This window comes from Gopherus evgoodei, chromosome 3 (assembly GCF_007399415.2).
Source record: "Gopherus evgoodei ecotype Sinaloan lineage chromosome 3, rGopEvg1_v1.p, whole genome shotgun sequence".
Lineage (NCBI taxonomy): Eukaryota > Metazoa > Chordata > Testudines > Testudinidae > Gopherus > Gopherus evgoodei.
The window spans coordinates 68840961-68858095 of record NC_044324.1 but is presented as its reverse complement, the minus strand read 5'-3'; the positions used below and the strand labels follow the sequence as shown (position 1 = coordinate 68858095).

Here is a 17135-nt window from a genome sequence, read left to right as displayed (position 1 = left end):
ATTTTTTTTTTTACTGTTCGTGTAGCTTTTTACAGAGTAAGAAAAATGTGTAACAGAGTAAAGAAAATAGATACAAAAATGTTCCCTTTACATGTACAAATCCACAAGCCCGCTATGTTTGGAGTTGATAATCAACATTTAATATTAATTAAGGTAGAACTTTAGAATATTCAAGAATCTTAATATACACTTCAAAATGCAGCTTTGTCCTTTATGAAGGGAATGTTAAAGTTTTGAAAATTAGTGTTATGACAGAAAATCACTGGACACATTAAAAAAGATATGATTGTTACTAATTCTTTAAGTTAATCACCACTTACAACAACAAAATCTATGGATTCCCTATTTCACTAACCCTATACCTCCTTATTCCCAAGTGACCTATTCTCTATAGTACTGCTGGATGCTGTGTAATGCTAAAAGGTGGTGGAGTAGGCAGAAAAATAATAAATAAAGTGATTGAATAAAATGAATAATTTCATATTTTCACAGTGCCAATCCCTACAATCAGAAACCTGAATGCTTATGACATTGGATCGACTTCCATGAGAGTGAGATGGGAACCTCTCAGGGGAGCTACTGGTTATCGGTTATTGTATGAACCTCTCAATGCCACAATACCAGCTGTAGAAAAAGAGGTGTGGAAAGTTACCTTTAGTTCTCTGTAACTTGTCTCTCCTCTCTGGATCACCACAAAAAGCTCTTAGATTTTCAAGGGTATCCCATAATAGTAAGAAAAGTCTGGCAGGTATTTATGAAGTGCAGCACATTTACTGGAGTGTTATATACAATGAAATCAGTCAGGAAGTTGTAAATGTAATGTAAATCTTGGAAACAAAGTTCTCTTTTAATTAAATCATTGCTTTTTTCTTTCTGCTTTCTTTTATTTTTCAACACCTGCATCTTTCTTTCACGTGCAGATGCGCGTTGGATCAACAGTGAATGATGTTCAGCTGGTAGACCTCATCCCCAATGCTGCCTACACTTTAACTATTCATGCAGAGTTTGGCGATCTCAGCAGTGACCCACTTACCACTCAGGAAGTGACATGTAAGGGCTTCTTGAATTCTTGCTTTGCTTTTTGTTGTATCAGTAATATCTAACTTACATTATATTTTAGCAGCGATGTGTGGGTGGAGGAGCAGGGCATTTATTTTGTCACTTTTTGCCAATTTTTTTCTCTAGATATGGATTTTTTATCATTGCAAGGGTTTTGAAGGGTCATAGAGCTACTTCAACTGAAAATGATCTAATTAAAAAAAAAACACCAATATGGCTTCCCCTCCAAGCTCATGGGAGCTTGATAAAGGAAGGGCAATTTGGCTAACAACTTGCAAACAGCAGATTACAGTGGATTTATTTTATTGTGAGCCTACTTATACCAGTTTTCAAAAAGATTCAGTATTTTAAAAATTAAAGTGGAAGAAGACTAAAGGTAGAGGAAAAGTTGGACTGTCTCGCATTACCTGTAGCTACTAAAAGCCAAATTCTGCTTGCTTTACGCACATCACTGAGTTCAGTGGGACTGTTCACCTAAATATAACAACTAGGATTTGGGTGCAAAAAGGATTATTTAAAAACAATAAACACATTTGAAATGGTGTTTATTTAAAATGGCATCACCTGTACTTTCTAATTAAAGCAACCTCCTTTAAATGACATTGAAATTATGTTTATAAGAGGATCTGGGCCTTTTCTAGCCAATACTGATTAATTTTGAAATCGCCAACATGAGCAGAGTACAGGTCTTCAGCTATTCTGGTGGCTGGATAATTTGTTGAAATGACTCATCTGGTGACCAAAACAGGGATTCCCTTTGATAAGTTTTTGGCTTTTTTTCTTTAACAAAAAAAGATGTGAAAAGAGTTTCTTTTCTAGTTTGAGAATAGTAGTTGTATATTATGGTTCTATTTTACAGTACCTTTAGCTGGAGCCAAAAGCTTGAGGGTTAGAGACATTACTCACAGCAGCATGAATGTCATTTGGGATCCTGCCCCAGGAAAAGTCCGCAAATACCTATTGAGATACAAAACAACTTTGGGAGATGAACCAAAAGAGGTAGGTGGAAAGCATTTTAGCAAGTAACTGAAGATTGTTTTACTGTAAGAAGCTTAAATATAATATTAGAAACAGGTAGTAAAAACAGAGAACATCAGCTCTTGGCAGCTGCAATATCATTAAAAGGGTACTGACATCCTGGAAGGTTTACAAGCTTGGATTGAAATACCCCTCCCCCCCCCGATCCCCTTGGTTCTACAAAGGGACTGGAAAAGCCCCTTAGCTGGCCAAAGGACAATTTCTGTGCAGTAAGCACTGGACATTCTGTGTGGCCCTGCTGCCCATAGACAGCCAAAGATGGGCTGAGGTAACTTAGTCAATCCTTCAGGCTTTCTAAGCGTGGCTACATCACCCCTGGAACACCTCAAAGTCAGGAGGGCATAAAGGGGGCTTCAAGCTATTTTAATCCCCTGTGGCCCTGGATTACAGCTGCATGTGCTGCTCTTCCAGGAGGCACAGCACACAATTGCACCCCTAGAGCCATTTGCACTGAGTGATATAACAGGGTGTGCATATTTATACTGAGGGAACATAACTTAGTGTAATGACTTAGCTGTTACTGGAAACCTGACAATAAAGTACATTGTCAAAAGGGCCAAGGCTCCTTTTGCAGGTGCAATTTGCATCTGCATTATTGTACATGGATAATCATAGAATTGTAGGACTGAGAGGAACCTCGAGAGGTCTTCTAGTCCACTCCCCTGCACTCATGGAAGGACTAAGTATTATCTAGACCATCCCTGACAAGTGTTTGTCTAGCTGCTTTTAAAAATCTCCAACAACGGAGATTGAACAACCTCCCTATGCAATTTATTCCAATGTTTAAGTACCCTGACAGTTAGGAAGCTTTTTCCTAATGACCAACCTAAACCTCTCTTGCTGCAATTTAATCCCATTGCTTCTTGTCCTATTCTCAGAGGTTGACGAGAACAATTTTCCTCCCTCCACCTGATAACAATCTTTTATGTACTTGAAAATGGTTATCATGACCCTTCTCAGTCTTTTCTTCTCCAGACTAAAAACCCCAATTTTTCTCAATCTTCCATCATAGCTCATGTTTTCTAGATTTTTAATCATTTTTGTTGTTCTTCTCTGTACTTCCTCCAATTTGTCCACATCCTTCCTGAAATGTGGTGCCCAGAACTGGACACAATACTCCAGTTGAGGCCTAATCAGAGCAAAGTGGAAGAATTACTTCTTGTGTCTTGATTGCAACACTCCTGTTAGTATATCCCAGAATGATGTATGCTTTTTTGCCACAGTGTTATACTGTTGACTCATATTTAGCTTGTGATCCACTGTGACCCCTCAGGTCCCTTTCTGCAGTACTCCTTCCTAGGAACATTTTGTATGTTTGCACATGATTGTTCCCTCCTAAGTGGAGTACTTTGCATTTGTCCTTATTGAATTTCATCCTGTTTACTTCAGACCATTTCTCCAGTTTGTCCAGATCATTTTCAATTTTAATCATATCCTCCAAAGCACTTGCAACCCCTCCCTGCTTGGTATTATCCACAAACTTTATAACTGTACTCTCTCTATACCATTACCTAAATAATTGATGAAGATATTGATCAGAACCAGACCCAGAACTGAACCCTGCAGAACCCTCTTGGTATGCCCTTCCAGCTTGACTGTGAACCACTGAGAACTACTTTCCAACCAGTTATTCTACCTCATAGCAGGTACATATAGGTTGTATTTCCCTAGCTTTTTTATGAGGTGATTCGAAACAGTATCAAAAGCCTTACTTAAGTCAAGATATTCCACATCTACTGCTTCCCCCCATTCACAAGCTTGTTACCCTGTCAAAGAAAGCTATTAGGTTGGTTTGACACAATTTGTTCTTGACAAATCCATGCTCACTGTTACTTATCACCTTCTTATCTTCTAGGTGTTTGCAAATTGATTGCTTAATTATTTGCTCCATTATCTTTCCGGGTACTGAAGTTAAGCTGACTGGTCTGTAATTCCCGGGGCTGTCCTTATTCCACTTTTTATAGATTGTCACTATATTTGCCCTTTTCCAGTCCTCTGGAATCTCTCTTGTCTTCCATGACTTTTGGAAGATAATGGCTAATGGCTTAGATATTGCCTCTGTCTGCTCCTTGAGTACTCTACAATGTATTTCATCAGTCCCTGATTTCTTGAAGTGAACTCTAGGTGCCAGTTACAGTACTTGCTGCTTAAACGACTTATTTTTCACCTACAGTCTGGTAGTCAGAGGTATGACTACCCAGATTTGCACCCACAGTTCAAGTGCAGGTGCAACAATGTAGGTACAAATTGCACCCTCAAAAGGAATGCAAAATTATCCCAGAATATCTTCATCTTTTTTTGTAGCAATGACTACAATATATTAATGTGCAGATATAGGCACAGAAACTTAACTGTGTGCCAATTTACAATTCTTCTCCTTTATTTTTGTTTCTAGGTGGAAGTCGATAAATCAAAAACAAGCACAGTTCTTCCTAGTCTTCTCTCACAAACCCTGTATGATCTACAACTCGTTGCAGTATATGATGAAGGAGAATCTATACCAGTAGCTGCTAAAGCTACCACTTGTAAGCTGTGGGGATATTTAATTTAACTCTGCTATTAAATATGTTGTCTTAGATTCTGTTTAAGCAAAATATGCTGCATATTATTATAGAATTTAGGCAGAAATATCATTTAATCCATTTCCTAACCTTCAGTTTGAGAATTCTAAATTCTTCTTATTAAGTAGGATGCTTACCGGGCAGAATTCTGCCCTCTGGGACCTATACAACTTCTGAAGCTGTCCAGTGGATAAGGCATAGCATTAGGAATCAGGACATATGGGTTCTGTTCCCAGTTTTGCATTAATAAACTGTGTGGCTTTGCATAAGTCACTCTTTCTCTCAATTTCTTCATCTGTAAAATGGGAATAGCCCTCTGCCCTTATACAGGGGAAAAAAGGCTGATACTGAAAAGTTTTTTAACCTAGCAGATTTTTTGTCTGTGACAGAAAAAACATGGAAAGTGTTCAGCCACAAGATATTGGATTCAGTGCAGGAATTCTTGGGTGAAGTTCTAAGAATTATTTATGCAGGAGCTCAGACTAGATGGTCATAATTATACCTTCTGGGAAACCTATGTTCCAGAACTTCAGCTGCTATGAATTGGTGTAGTTCTACTGAAGTCAATGGAGCTGTGCCAGTTTATATTAGCTGAGGACCTGGCCCTATGAAAGATAAATTGCTCTGTATAACTGCTGAGTAACACTACAATTTATATTAAAGTCATTGGAAAGTGTCTGGGAGCGTACTCTGTTGCAAAGAAGGTTGTTTATTAATGGAGCTTTGTGGTTGTGATTATTCTTAGTTTATAGGCTGTATCTTTTGTTTGTTTGTTTGTTTGTTTAAGTATTTTTCCTTTCTTCATAATAGTGCCTGTACCAGCACCAGTCAATCTCAGACTCACAGAAGTAACAAAGCAAAGTTTCAGAGGCACTTGGGACCATGGAGCTCCAGATGTGGCTCTCTATAGAATCACCTGGGGACCCTATGGTGGAACAGAAAAGCAGGAGGTAGGAATGAATAGTCAACATGTAGTTTTCTTTAGGATGCTATCAGAGCAGTACTTTTTATCTGAAATTAAATTCGTGAATGGCCTCAATCTTGGAAAGCCTTCAGTGGGAATTGCATGTGGAGAGGCTTTCAGGATCTGATCCAATATTTGCAGCCAACTAAAATGTCACAATGTAAAGAAAAATGTTCAGTTATCTCCTTTCTTTCCTCTCACCACCAGACCATCCTAAATGGTGATGAAAATTCTCTGGTTTTTGAAAATCTGAACCCAGACACCCTATATGATGTCTCAGTTACTGCCATCTATCCTGATGAATCTGAAAGTGATGACTTGATTGGCAGTGAGCGAACATGTAAGTAATCAATTCCCTAAAAGGGATAATGTGTGTTATTAATTATTATTATTATTAGGGCTGTCAAGTGATTAAATTTTATTGTGATTAATCACACGTTTAATCCTACTGTTAAACAATAATAGAATGCATTTATTTAAATCTTTTTGGATATTTTCTAGATTTTCATATATATTGATTTCAGTTACAACACAGAATACAAAATGTACAGTGCTCTTTATACTTAATACTTATTTTTTTTACAAGTATTTGCATTGTAAAAAAAAAAAGAAATAGTATTTTTGAATGCCCCTAAGAAAAGTAGTGTAGTGCAATCTCTTGAACATTAAACTTACAAATATAGAATTATATACAAAAAACTGCGTTCAAAAATAAAAATGTAAAATTTTAGAATCTACAAGTCCACTCAGTCCTACTTCTTGTTCAGTCAATTGCTGAGACAAACATGTTAGTTTACATTTGCAGGAGAAAATGCTGCCCACTTCGTGTTTAAACTGAGAACAGGTATTTGCATAGCACTGGCGTTGCAAGATATTTATGTGCCAGATGCTCTAAAGATTCATATGTTCTTTCATGCTTCAACCATCATTCCAGGAGAGACATGTTGTTGCTGCTCACAGATTCTGCTCAATAACAATCCAAAGCAGTGCAGATGGACGCATGTTCATTTTCATTATCTGAGTCAGATGCCACCAGCAGAAGATTGATTTTCTTTTTTGATGGTTCAGGTTCTGTAGTTTTCACATTGGAATGTTGCTCTTTTAAGATTTCTGAAAGCATGTCCCACACCTCATCCCACTCAGATTTTGGAAGGCACTTCAGATTCTTAAACCTAGAGTCGAGTGCTGTAGCTATCTTTACAAATCTCACATTGGTACCTTTGCGTTTTGTCTAATCTACAATGGAAGTGTTCTTAAAATGAACAATGTGTGCTGGGTCATCATTCAAGACTGTTATGGCAGAATGTAGGTAAAACAGAGCAGGGAACATACAATTCTCTCCAGGGAGTTCAGTCACAAATTAATTAATTAATGTATTATTTTTTAATGAGTGTCATCAGCATGGAAGCATTGTCCTCTGGAATGGTGGCTGAAGCATGAAGGGGCCTATGAATGCTTAGCATATCTGGCACATAAATACCTTGCAATGATGGCTACAAAAGTGTCTCACTTTCTGGTGACATTGTAAATAAGAAGAGGGTAGCATTATTTCCCATAGATATTTGCCTTAGTGATTGGCTGAACAAGAAATAGGACTTAGTGGACTTGTAGGCTCTGAAATTTTACAATGTTTTGTTTTTGAGTGCAGTTATGTAACAAAAAAAATACATTTGTAAGTTGCACTTGCACGACAAAGAGATTGCCTCTTGTAGTATTTGTGTGAGGTGAATTTAAAAATATTATTGCTTTTGTTTATCATTTTTACAGTGCAAATATTTATAATAAAAAATAATATACACTTTGGTTTCAATTACCACACAGAATACAATATATATGAAAATGTAGAAAAACACCCAAAATATTTAATAAATTTCAATGGGCATGCTATTGTTTAACAGTGCAATTAAAACTGCAATTAATTGTGATTAACTTTTTAAATCGCGATTATTTTTTTGAGTTAATCGTGTGAGTAAACCACAATAATCAGCATCCCTAATTATTATTATTATTAACTATTAAATTAGAATTAAAGGCAGTACTTCTAAAAAATTCTTGTACTTTTTCCTAGTACCTGCAATACGTCCAACAACACAAGGTAAGAACCTGAATTATCAGGTTTCATGTTATTTAAAGAAGTCATCATTCCCATTTAAAACTGAATAGTATATTTACGATGATCTCAGCTTGTTAATAAATATATTTTTTAATTTGGAGTGATACTAAACATATGGTTAACCCACGCTTCATTATTTTACTAATATTCCAGTTAAATTCTCTTCTTGATTGTATTTTGAAAACTCTGGGCCAAATTCTGCACATGCCTGGCTCAGTGAAGCCAGTGGCATCCTGGCTCACACCAAATACAGAATTTGGCCCATTGTTTGAACTGTGTGCTTACCCTGTGCTTCAATAACTTCAAATCAGCACCAAAGAGCGGCCCTCGAAACCTTCAGGTGTACAATGCGACTTCCAATAGCCTGACTGTAAAGTGGGATCCAGCCAGTGGCCGAGTGCAGAGATACAGGATCACTTACCAGCGTACAACTGGGGATGGTGCTGAACAATCGGTAACTAATTTTTAAGGACTATAATTATTAGACCATGAAAAACAAATTTGACCATGTAGTTCTTAAGATTAGTGTGTCAGAACAATTTAGTTTCAAATCAGAGCAGTGCGGATATTAATAGGGGCATTTTTAGATGAAGCTTTATGTTCAGAATAAATATGTGTATTTGTATATTAAATATAACATTTCCAAACTAATATGTTCTTTATGGGGGAAAAAAGTGCCCATTTGGAAAGTCAATTTTCTTGAGATCTTCTTGCATCCCATTATCTGTACAGATCAGATAATAAAGTAAAACTAGCTATACTTCTACCTTAAATATGTACAAATCAAATAAAAATATCAAAATGTAAGTCCTGGAGAACTGTGATTCACAAATATCTTCTAGTCCAGGACTTGTCTGAGATTTTCACTGTGTGGTTAACATGCTAATAGAGGGACTGTGTCACGGTTGACTAATTCAAGATAGTGTGGACCACCGTCTATTCCAGTAGTGAATAAGTAACATCTCTATGGTAACTACAGCAACTGCTTAAGTGAGAAAGTAGTATTAGGAAAGCAGTGAAGGTAGTTTAGCTTCTTTTAATATGCTTTAGCTTTTGTAAACAAGGAGGACAGCTGGCACCATGTGACCAGCTTCCCACGGACCACCAGCTAGTGCTCTTTACACCACTGGTTGTCCATACAGCTCATTTGGGCAGCCACTGATCCAGCCCCTCTCCTAGTCACCCAGTTTACCTGAAATGTATGCTACTAATAACAAAACCAAACCCTACTGACTAATAGCATGCCCAGTTGATTGTCTGCACTTGTGGTTTATTATGAAAAATGTTCAAAATAACCAAATGTAGCCAGTTCTATTGCTAAAAATCAGTAATAGTACAGGAAAGAGTTACTAGGTTACCAATCCTTCTAGCAAGCTGTTTCTTGCATTGTGTCTGTTCACGGTATGCAGAAAGTGCTCCCAAAATACTCCCTCCAAACTAGCTGTATTCATAGTAGACCTGTTTACAAGTGAAAGACATTCTCAGTGTCACCCAAGACTAAAATTCACCAATCAGCTTTTTACCTTGTTTTTTGATACCATAGCATACCCCTTATCTCTTGTATTTGAACAAGCATTCAAAACCGGTTGGGCCATGAAGACATTCCCTACCTTGTACCAGGGTAGAAAATTCATGTATCTTGATTTTTGGCAGGGTTTACAGCAGACACCACATTTAGCTTTGCAGGGTAGCTTTTCGCATAAGTGGGCAAGAGTGAACCTAATGAAACTTAGCGTAAGGTTGTGTTAGCATTCATATATATTATAATTTATATAATATTAACGTGGTGTGTAATACATATTGATATGGTGTGCAATATGTATAACATACATGTTGGCTAACAGCTCTATTCTGTAATATGAGACTATTGTGGTGATTAACATTGGATTCAAAGCCCTTGGAAGAAAGCCAGTAACATTTGGCTCAATATAATAATCCGAGAGCCTACATGTTCACAAGCATATCAAGGCAATATTTACTTTAGATTTGGCTGGATGTTTTCACATCCAATTTTACTTTTCTATGAACAGCATATATTTGAGTTAAAATCTGAAATATGTGATTCTTTGAAAACCCAAACTATGTCAATAAGCAGCAACATGTATTAGAAAGGCCTGGAAGTATCTGTGAGGAATTAAGGGGGTGTGTTTTCAACAGTCATTGCAGCTATAATGAAAAGTCAGTAAATAACAGAGAACAGTGATAAGGTCAATTAAACAGGGAATGATTTGCCAAGAGGGGCTGTGATCTGTAACTGGTGGTTTTCAAGTGAGACAGGGCAAAAAGAGGCATTCTGTAGAAATCTATGAATACTCTGTCCTTAAGCAAAGCGGGGGATGGACTAGATCAATTATTCTCCCTCATTTGGAGAGCAACGCTGTATGGGACTGGGAGAAGAGATCACCCATGAGGAGGCCTCCTCCTGGAGAGCGTTCCTCAGAACAAAAATGTTGAGAACCATCGGACTAGTGATGACCCAGATGCCCCTTTCCAAACCTCACATTTGTATTATATAATACATTATGTATATAATTTTTGGATTCATGGTATATTGATCAATAAAATCAGTATTTGCTAATGATTACCAGCCATATGACAGTAATTTCTTGACTACTTTTCTGGTGTAGGTATTTGATTAAACTGCTGGTACTATTGGATTATATCAGTACCTCATCTAAAACTTTCAAAACCAAATTTTCAAAAAGAGGCTGTAGGTTGCTCTGAGAGATTGGTCGAGTGCCAAACAGCCCCATGATCAGGGAAGAGAAAGGTGGTTTCAAGCCACACCCCAGTATCTGAGCCAATACCAGTGACTTAGGGCCAGGTTTGTAAAGGTATTTAGGCACCTAAAGATGGAAATCGGTACCTAGTGGTATTTTCAAAAACTCCTGGGTGCCTTACTTCCAACAGGAGTTAGGAAGGCACCTAGGAACTTGTGAAAATCCTGCTAGGTGCCTAAACACCTTTAAAACTCTGGCCCTTAGTAACTATATACAAATAATAAGGATTTAAACCTGTTATTTAGATTCCTTGTTTCATTAGCATATGCTAAAGGTTGTTCCGCTAAAGATTGTAGATTACTCTGAAATTTAGAATATGTCAGTGGATGGGTGGGCACTAAGTTAAAAACATCTGGACTCCAGTAAAATGTCCAGATGTCTAAATGCTTACTCATTTTGGGAGTTCTCCATTTTCAACTGATTCTAATTTCTGTGGCATAAACGTGAATTCAGTAGACTGTTAAAAATGTACAAATTGTATAAGAGGATTGTTAGGCTACTTTGAGCAATGTATGAAAACACTGATTTCACATAATGAAAGAAAATTGAGCCTGCTAGCATGGTGTCATTCTCAAGTCACTGTAAATCTTTTACCTATGTGGTCTGAGAAGGACTGTAGTCGCATGGTTAACTGTCTAAGTATAATTGAAGTAGAAAGGTTATTGTATTTTTTGGATTAAAGCAAAAATGTTTAGGACATTTCTAGAATCAACATGCAACGAAATGTGTGAAAGTGAGGCTAGAATTCCATAATTTTAATATTATACAATTATTTGTGTTTTAGAGCTCTACAGAGTGTTATCATCATTTCTTGAAATACACCTGAGCAATAGGCGTGATATGCCTACTCCAAAGCTCGTTGAAGTTAATGGAAAGGCTGATTTCGATGGGCTATGGATCAGGAGCTATCTGGGAAGAAATATCTCTACAGTGGCACTAAATAGATTGAAAGTCATTATTTCATTGTTATATACAAGTTTGGAAATCTTTTCACAAATGCTGGCTTTGTATTACTGTAGTCTTTTAAAACCAGCCTTAATGAATTTTGCCACACTGAACTGAATATAATTACTGTTTAATTTATTAGTGAGCTTTCTGATCATGACAGGAGCAATACCCCATGTAGTCTATACAGGATTCTATTGTGTGTATCAAATACTTGCATTCTTTACTATAGCAGTGAGACTTGGTAAATACGTGATTTTAATGGTTCATTTTTGTCTTACTCCAGACCATGGTAGGAGGGAGGCAGAACAGTGTAGTGCTACAGAAGCTGCAGCCCGACACACCATATACTATTACTGTATCGTCTATGTATGCGGATGGGGAAGGAGGACGGATGACAGGCAGGGGCAAGACCAGTAAGTAAAAGAACTGTTTGTGGTGGCAAATGGCAATGGTTAGCAAATGGCTGTAAAACCATTTATACCTTGTGCTGGAGATCAGCAGATCGACTAGTTTTGCTTTGGGAGGGGGTGTCTTATAGTGTGGACCTTCTGGAGTGTAATCCATCACATTTTGTCCCTATCCTACAACTTAAAAACATCTGAAATCTTCTTCCCTCCCTTCATAGCACATGTGCTTCATTCCCTGTGTTAATTGTCGTGAATTTGCCGGAGAGGGAGTGTGATTTCAGCATCTGACAGGGCTTTCGATGTATTTCAGAGCCACTCAACACCGTAAAGAACCTCCGGGTGTATGATCCAACCACCAGCACACTGAGTGTACGATGGGATCATGCTGAAGGAAGTCCTCGCCAGTATAAAGTATATTATGTGCCAACAACAGGCGGTGCAGAGGAAATGGTAATAATTCTTGTGGGTCTTATTAGTTGTCTCAGAAAAGTTGCCATATAAACCCCTGAAAAAAATTGACAATGATGAGAGCCTCTCTCCAATACAAGGACATATATAGACCTTGTGCAAATTCTGTTCTCTGCTACACTGGTATAAATTCAGAGTAGCTCCATGGAAGTCAGTGACTTATGCCTTAAGACACATGACTTAATACCACTTTTTTAATGTAATACATTAAGAAGCAAATCTTCAGCGATTAGATGTTAGCACATGTGAGCAACTGTATTTGTATTCCACAGCAACTACTGCACTCCTCCTTCTGAAGGCAAAATATATGGGCATGAATGTTGTCATAAGGGGAAGGGCCAGTGGATAAGGACTTAGGAGACCTCATTTCTGTTCCCATCTTTGCCACTGATGGTGTGACGTTATTCAAGTAACTTCGGATAACAGTTTCAAAAACACATCAGTGATTTAGGTGCCTACATCACACCTTCTAAAAGGACTTCGGAACTTAGGAGCCTAAATCACTTTTGAAAATCTTACTATTCACCTCTTTGTACCTCAGTTTTCCCACCAGTAAACTAATGATAGTGCCACTTATCCGTCTTTCAGAGAGCACTAATCTGTTGCTGAGAAGCACTGTATAAGTGCTAAGTGGTATTACTATATTAAACTGAGAAGTTTGTTACTACCTGCCTTTACAAGTATGTAATGTTACTTATGTATGTGATATTATTAGTACTGAACTCTAAAAATAACTGAGTTGAGATATAATGCTATGAGCCAAATCCTTGTCTTAAACCAATCCTTGCGCGTTTTGGAGTTGATACCGGTGGCATCTGGCCCTAAGTCCACCACCAGTCCAGGTCAGTTCCAAGGGAATGTGTAGCATAGCAAATAACAATCACTGTTTGGAATGGAATATAAAGCTTAAGTACAGAGACAGAGTTTTATCAGGCCCAGTTTCAACCTGTGGAACAAACTCCTTCAGGAACTCAGGACTATCACAAACCTCACCACCTTCCGCTACTAAGTACACACATTTCTTTGACCTGCTTCCTCTAACATAAACACACACAGCAGTGGGTGCACACTTAAAAATAATAAACAGTCAACAACACAAAACCCCTACCACCACAACACAATCCACTGCACCCATATTTCCCTGTCTGCGGAGAGAATGAATTAGACATGACAGATGTTAGCTACGTTATTCAATGCACTGATGGAAGGAGCTCAGATAGTACAATGATGAGGGAAATATAAAAACTTGTGTAGAATAGAATAAATAGAATGAAAGTAATTATGAAGGAGTAATATTAATTAAATTAAAAGTTGAATTAAATAATAACTTTCCCTTTAACTATTTTACTTTTAAACTGACAAAGCACTATTAGTCCTTTGCATTGGTTTTGTCTAAGATACTCTCTTCCACCCAGAAAACTGCTATTTTGCTTCATAGTTCCACTATCCATATAAATAGCTTTTAATAAGGAGAAAAAAGTTTCATCAGCTGGTGTCTTATATTTCCAGCCATCACTCATCATTCATGTGTAAATTGGATGGGATATGGATATTTGTCTTTACATTAACCAGCCAAATGTTTCTTTCTTTGGCTGAGTTTCAGTTTCAAGTTTCACCTATGTTCCAGTTTTGGAAAAGATATTGTCACTTCCCACCTAACAGATGACCCAAGGAAGCGCACAGTTGTCCTTGACATCAGAAGCAGGCTTCTAAACCAACGTGCAGCTGCAGCCTGTCATGTTAAGTTGCACGGATGTAGCTGTAGCTGTCACTTTAAGTAAAAAGAAAATGTGCTTTTGAATATCATTTGTAGTAATTACTAGATCAAATATCTTTAGCTGGTATAAATCAGGGTAGCCCCACTGACTTCATTTGTAGACTCCTTTTTGGGATCATTAAGAAAATCTAAAATAGTTTAAACCAGGGGTCAGCAACTTTTCAGAAGTGGTGTGCTGAGTCTTTATTTATTCACTCTAATTTAAGGTTTTGCGTGCCAGTAATACATTTTAACGTTTTTAGAAGGTCTCTTTCTATAAGTCTATAATGTATAACTGAACTATTGTTGTATTTAAAGTAAATAAGGTTTTTAAAATGTTTAAGAAGCTTCATTTAAAATTAAATTAAAATGCAGAGTCCCCGAAACCGGTGGCCAGAACCCGGGCACTGTGAGTGCCACTGAAAATCAGCTTGTATGCCGCCTTTGGCACGCGTGCCATAGGTTGCCTATCCCTGGTTTAAACTGACGTCTGCAGAGACAGTTGTACTTGAAATGCTCAATTGTTTCATCCTTTATTTAAATACCATGCCACTTTTTTTTAAACCGACAGACAACAGTGCCAGGGAACACAAATTATATCATCCTGAGATCTCTCCAGCCTGACACACCTTACAAAATAACTGTGGTTCCAACTTACCCGGAAGGGGATGGTGGACGTGTATCCGACACTGGAAGAACTTGTAAGTAAAGTGGTCTTATTCATAACATCGTTGGATTTATATATAAATAATTCAAAAATATAGATAGTATAGTCCTAAGTATCAGAGAGGTAGCCATGTTAGTCTGGATCTGTAAAAGCAGCAAAAAGTCCTGGGGGACAAAGTGGGTATTCTCCCACAAAAGCTTATGCTCCAATACGTCCGTTAGTTTATAAGGTGCCACAGGACCCTTTGCTGCTTGTATAGTCCTAATTTACTTTACATTTCCTCTGCAAATTTTCTGATCCTGAGTTAGTTGTGGGGCAGGTACACAAGAATGATGTTCACATGTGTCACTGAATATGATATGAGTATATCATGATTCACTTTCACAATGTACTCAGTCTTCATTGCTCTCTGTAAGGAAGGATTTCAGTCTGCTTTTGCTGACAGGAAGTGAGTTCCAATGATTAGGATGTTAGCCTGTGACTTGGGACACATGAGTTCAATCCCTTGCTTTATCACAGACTTTCTGTATGCCCCGGGGTAATTCACTAGTCTACCTGTACTTCAGCTTTCTATCTATACAAATTGAGACAATAGCGCTTACCTACCTGCTATGGGTGTTGTGAGGATAAACACGTTGAAGACTGTGAGATGCTCAGATACTGTGGTAATGAAGGGCATATGAGTACCTTAGATAGATGAACTGTTAGCACCATTTTTGTGCTACTGTGTGAGTCTGGACGGAACAGAGTTATTCTTGTGTATTCATCTCTTTAACACTTATTTAAATTATCCTTGGCTTAGTGGTTAGAGGAGCAGCAAGAAACATACAAGTTTACAACCCTACACCGAACACCTTGAATGTCCGATGGGAACCTGCACCAGGTCCAGTACAACAGTATAGAGTTGTCTACGCTCCGCTGGTTGGCCCAAGGCCATCAGAGTCTGTAAGTTACTCAGCCTCCTGAGTATTCCTCAAAGAAGTGCTGAGGATGTTACCTCCAGTGATCTCTGGCTCACAGTAACAAAACAGTTATAACCGGGGGCACGAGCAGAATTCTCCTAAGCAGAAGGCCCAGAGCTCTCCCTTCCATGCTCTGCATCATACTCTTTCCCCCACACTCTTCACCTGCAACCAACCCCACACAGTATCCCCACTTCTGCTGCCTCTGCCCCCAGCCCTGAGCTCTCATTCGCTGTTGCTGCACCCGGATCCATGCTCACCACCTGGCACCCTACTTTACACACACTCCCCTTCAGGTGTACCCCATCTAACCCCATGCTCTTCCCCCACGGAACCAGCTCCAAACTTTCCCCCTGCATCCAGCCCCATGATCTCCTCTCCCCTCACTCAGCCCTGAGCTATTACCCAGAGGGGTGGTCAGGCTGTAGAGCATCATCCCCACCAGAGGCCAGGCAGATCTGGGACCACTAGAACCCATCTTCTGCTGCATCTCTACTTCTCCAAGAAGCACCAGAAGCCTGGATTCAATCCTTCCACCTCCTGGAGATTCCTGGTGCCCTCTACTTCACTTTCACCTGGGGCTGGGGTTGCCCAGTGCCCCTGTTACCCCATTATTACGCCATTGATTGTAACCATCTGCATGCAGCATCTCTGCTGAAAACCCCATTTCCATATGAATTTAATGTACTGTATGTAATTGCACCATTCAGTGGAGTAAAAGAATAAAAGCCCCACCCATTTTAAATTTGCTATGGAGAATCCTTTATTGTATTGCCAACAAAAGGGAATTAAATTGGAATATTGATTTTTAAACATAAGAAATACTAAGCAAAGACTATTGATATGTATGTGGGAATGGCTTCAGGTCTCTCTGGGGATGTAAAGTTAGGACGTTATATATGCTTTGATTTGGATAAGAAGTTTTAGGAGTACCTGAGCCCTTGTACGTACAGACAATCACCCACACTCTACAATATATTCACTATAAGCAGTCCAACATCTGTGTGAATCTGTTAGAATTTGTAATGTATTGTTTGCATCTGTAAAGTGTGCGTGCTTATAACTGTGCACACATGTGAGACCTAATAGAGGCCCTTTTGAAAATGTATCCTTAACATATGTCAGTAAATCACAGTGGAGCAATATTTTGCTCTGGATTTTTGTATGTCTCTATCTTTACCAGTCGCAGCTTTTCCATGAACATTCATGTTCAAATAACGTACAATAATTATGGTTTTAAACTATCAGCATTTTAGAAAAAAAGTCATTTTGCACAATGAAAACTCCTGTATTGTACTGCCACATAGTTGCATCTCCTGCTGTTGAGTTTTGTGTTAGGCAAGCAGTACTGACTGGTTCCTATAAACTTGCCTTATTGTAGTTGGAAAATACACAACAGGATCAGGCTTTTA

The 17135-nt window shown here is 38.3% G+C and overlaps 1 protein-coding gene across 7 annotated transcripts in view; it reads left to right on the top strand.

Annotated features, from left to right (window-relative positions):
* The window catches only part of COL12A1 (collagen type XII alpha 1 chain), a 144924-nt gene that overhangs the window by 62964 nt on the left and 64825 nt on the right, over window positions 1–17135 (top strand). For 6 of the 7 annotated variants that reach the window (XM_030555772.1, XM_030555777.1, XM_030555771.1 and 3 more), the window contains 12 exons: window positions 493–638; window positions 921–1050; window positions 1919–2058; window positions 4493–4622; window positions 5469–5608; window positions 5830–5962; window positions 7691–7717; window positions 8047–8189; window positions 11747–11876; window positions 12181–12320; window positions 14666–14795; window positions 15564–15706. In XM_030555772.1, the coding sequence (XP_030411632.1) occupies window positions 493–638; window positions 921–1050; window positions 1919–2058; window positions 4493–4622; window positions 5469–5608; window positions 5830–5962; window positions 7691–7717; window positions 8047–8189; window positions 11747–11876; window positions 12181–12320; window positions 14666–14795; window positions 15564–15706 (1532 nt within the window). The remainder of the gene's footprint in view (window positions 1–492; window positions 639–920; window positions 1051–1918; window positions 2059–4492; window positions 4623–5468; window positions 5609–5829; window positions 5963–7690; window positions 7718–8046; window positions 8190–11746; window positions 11877–12180; window positions 12321–14665; window positions 14796–15563; window positions 15707–17135) is intronic. The other variant, XM_030555776.1, reaches the window with a different exon arrangement.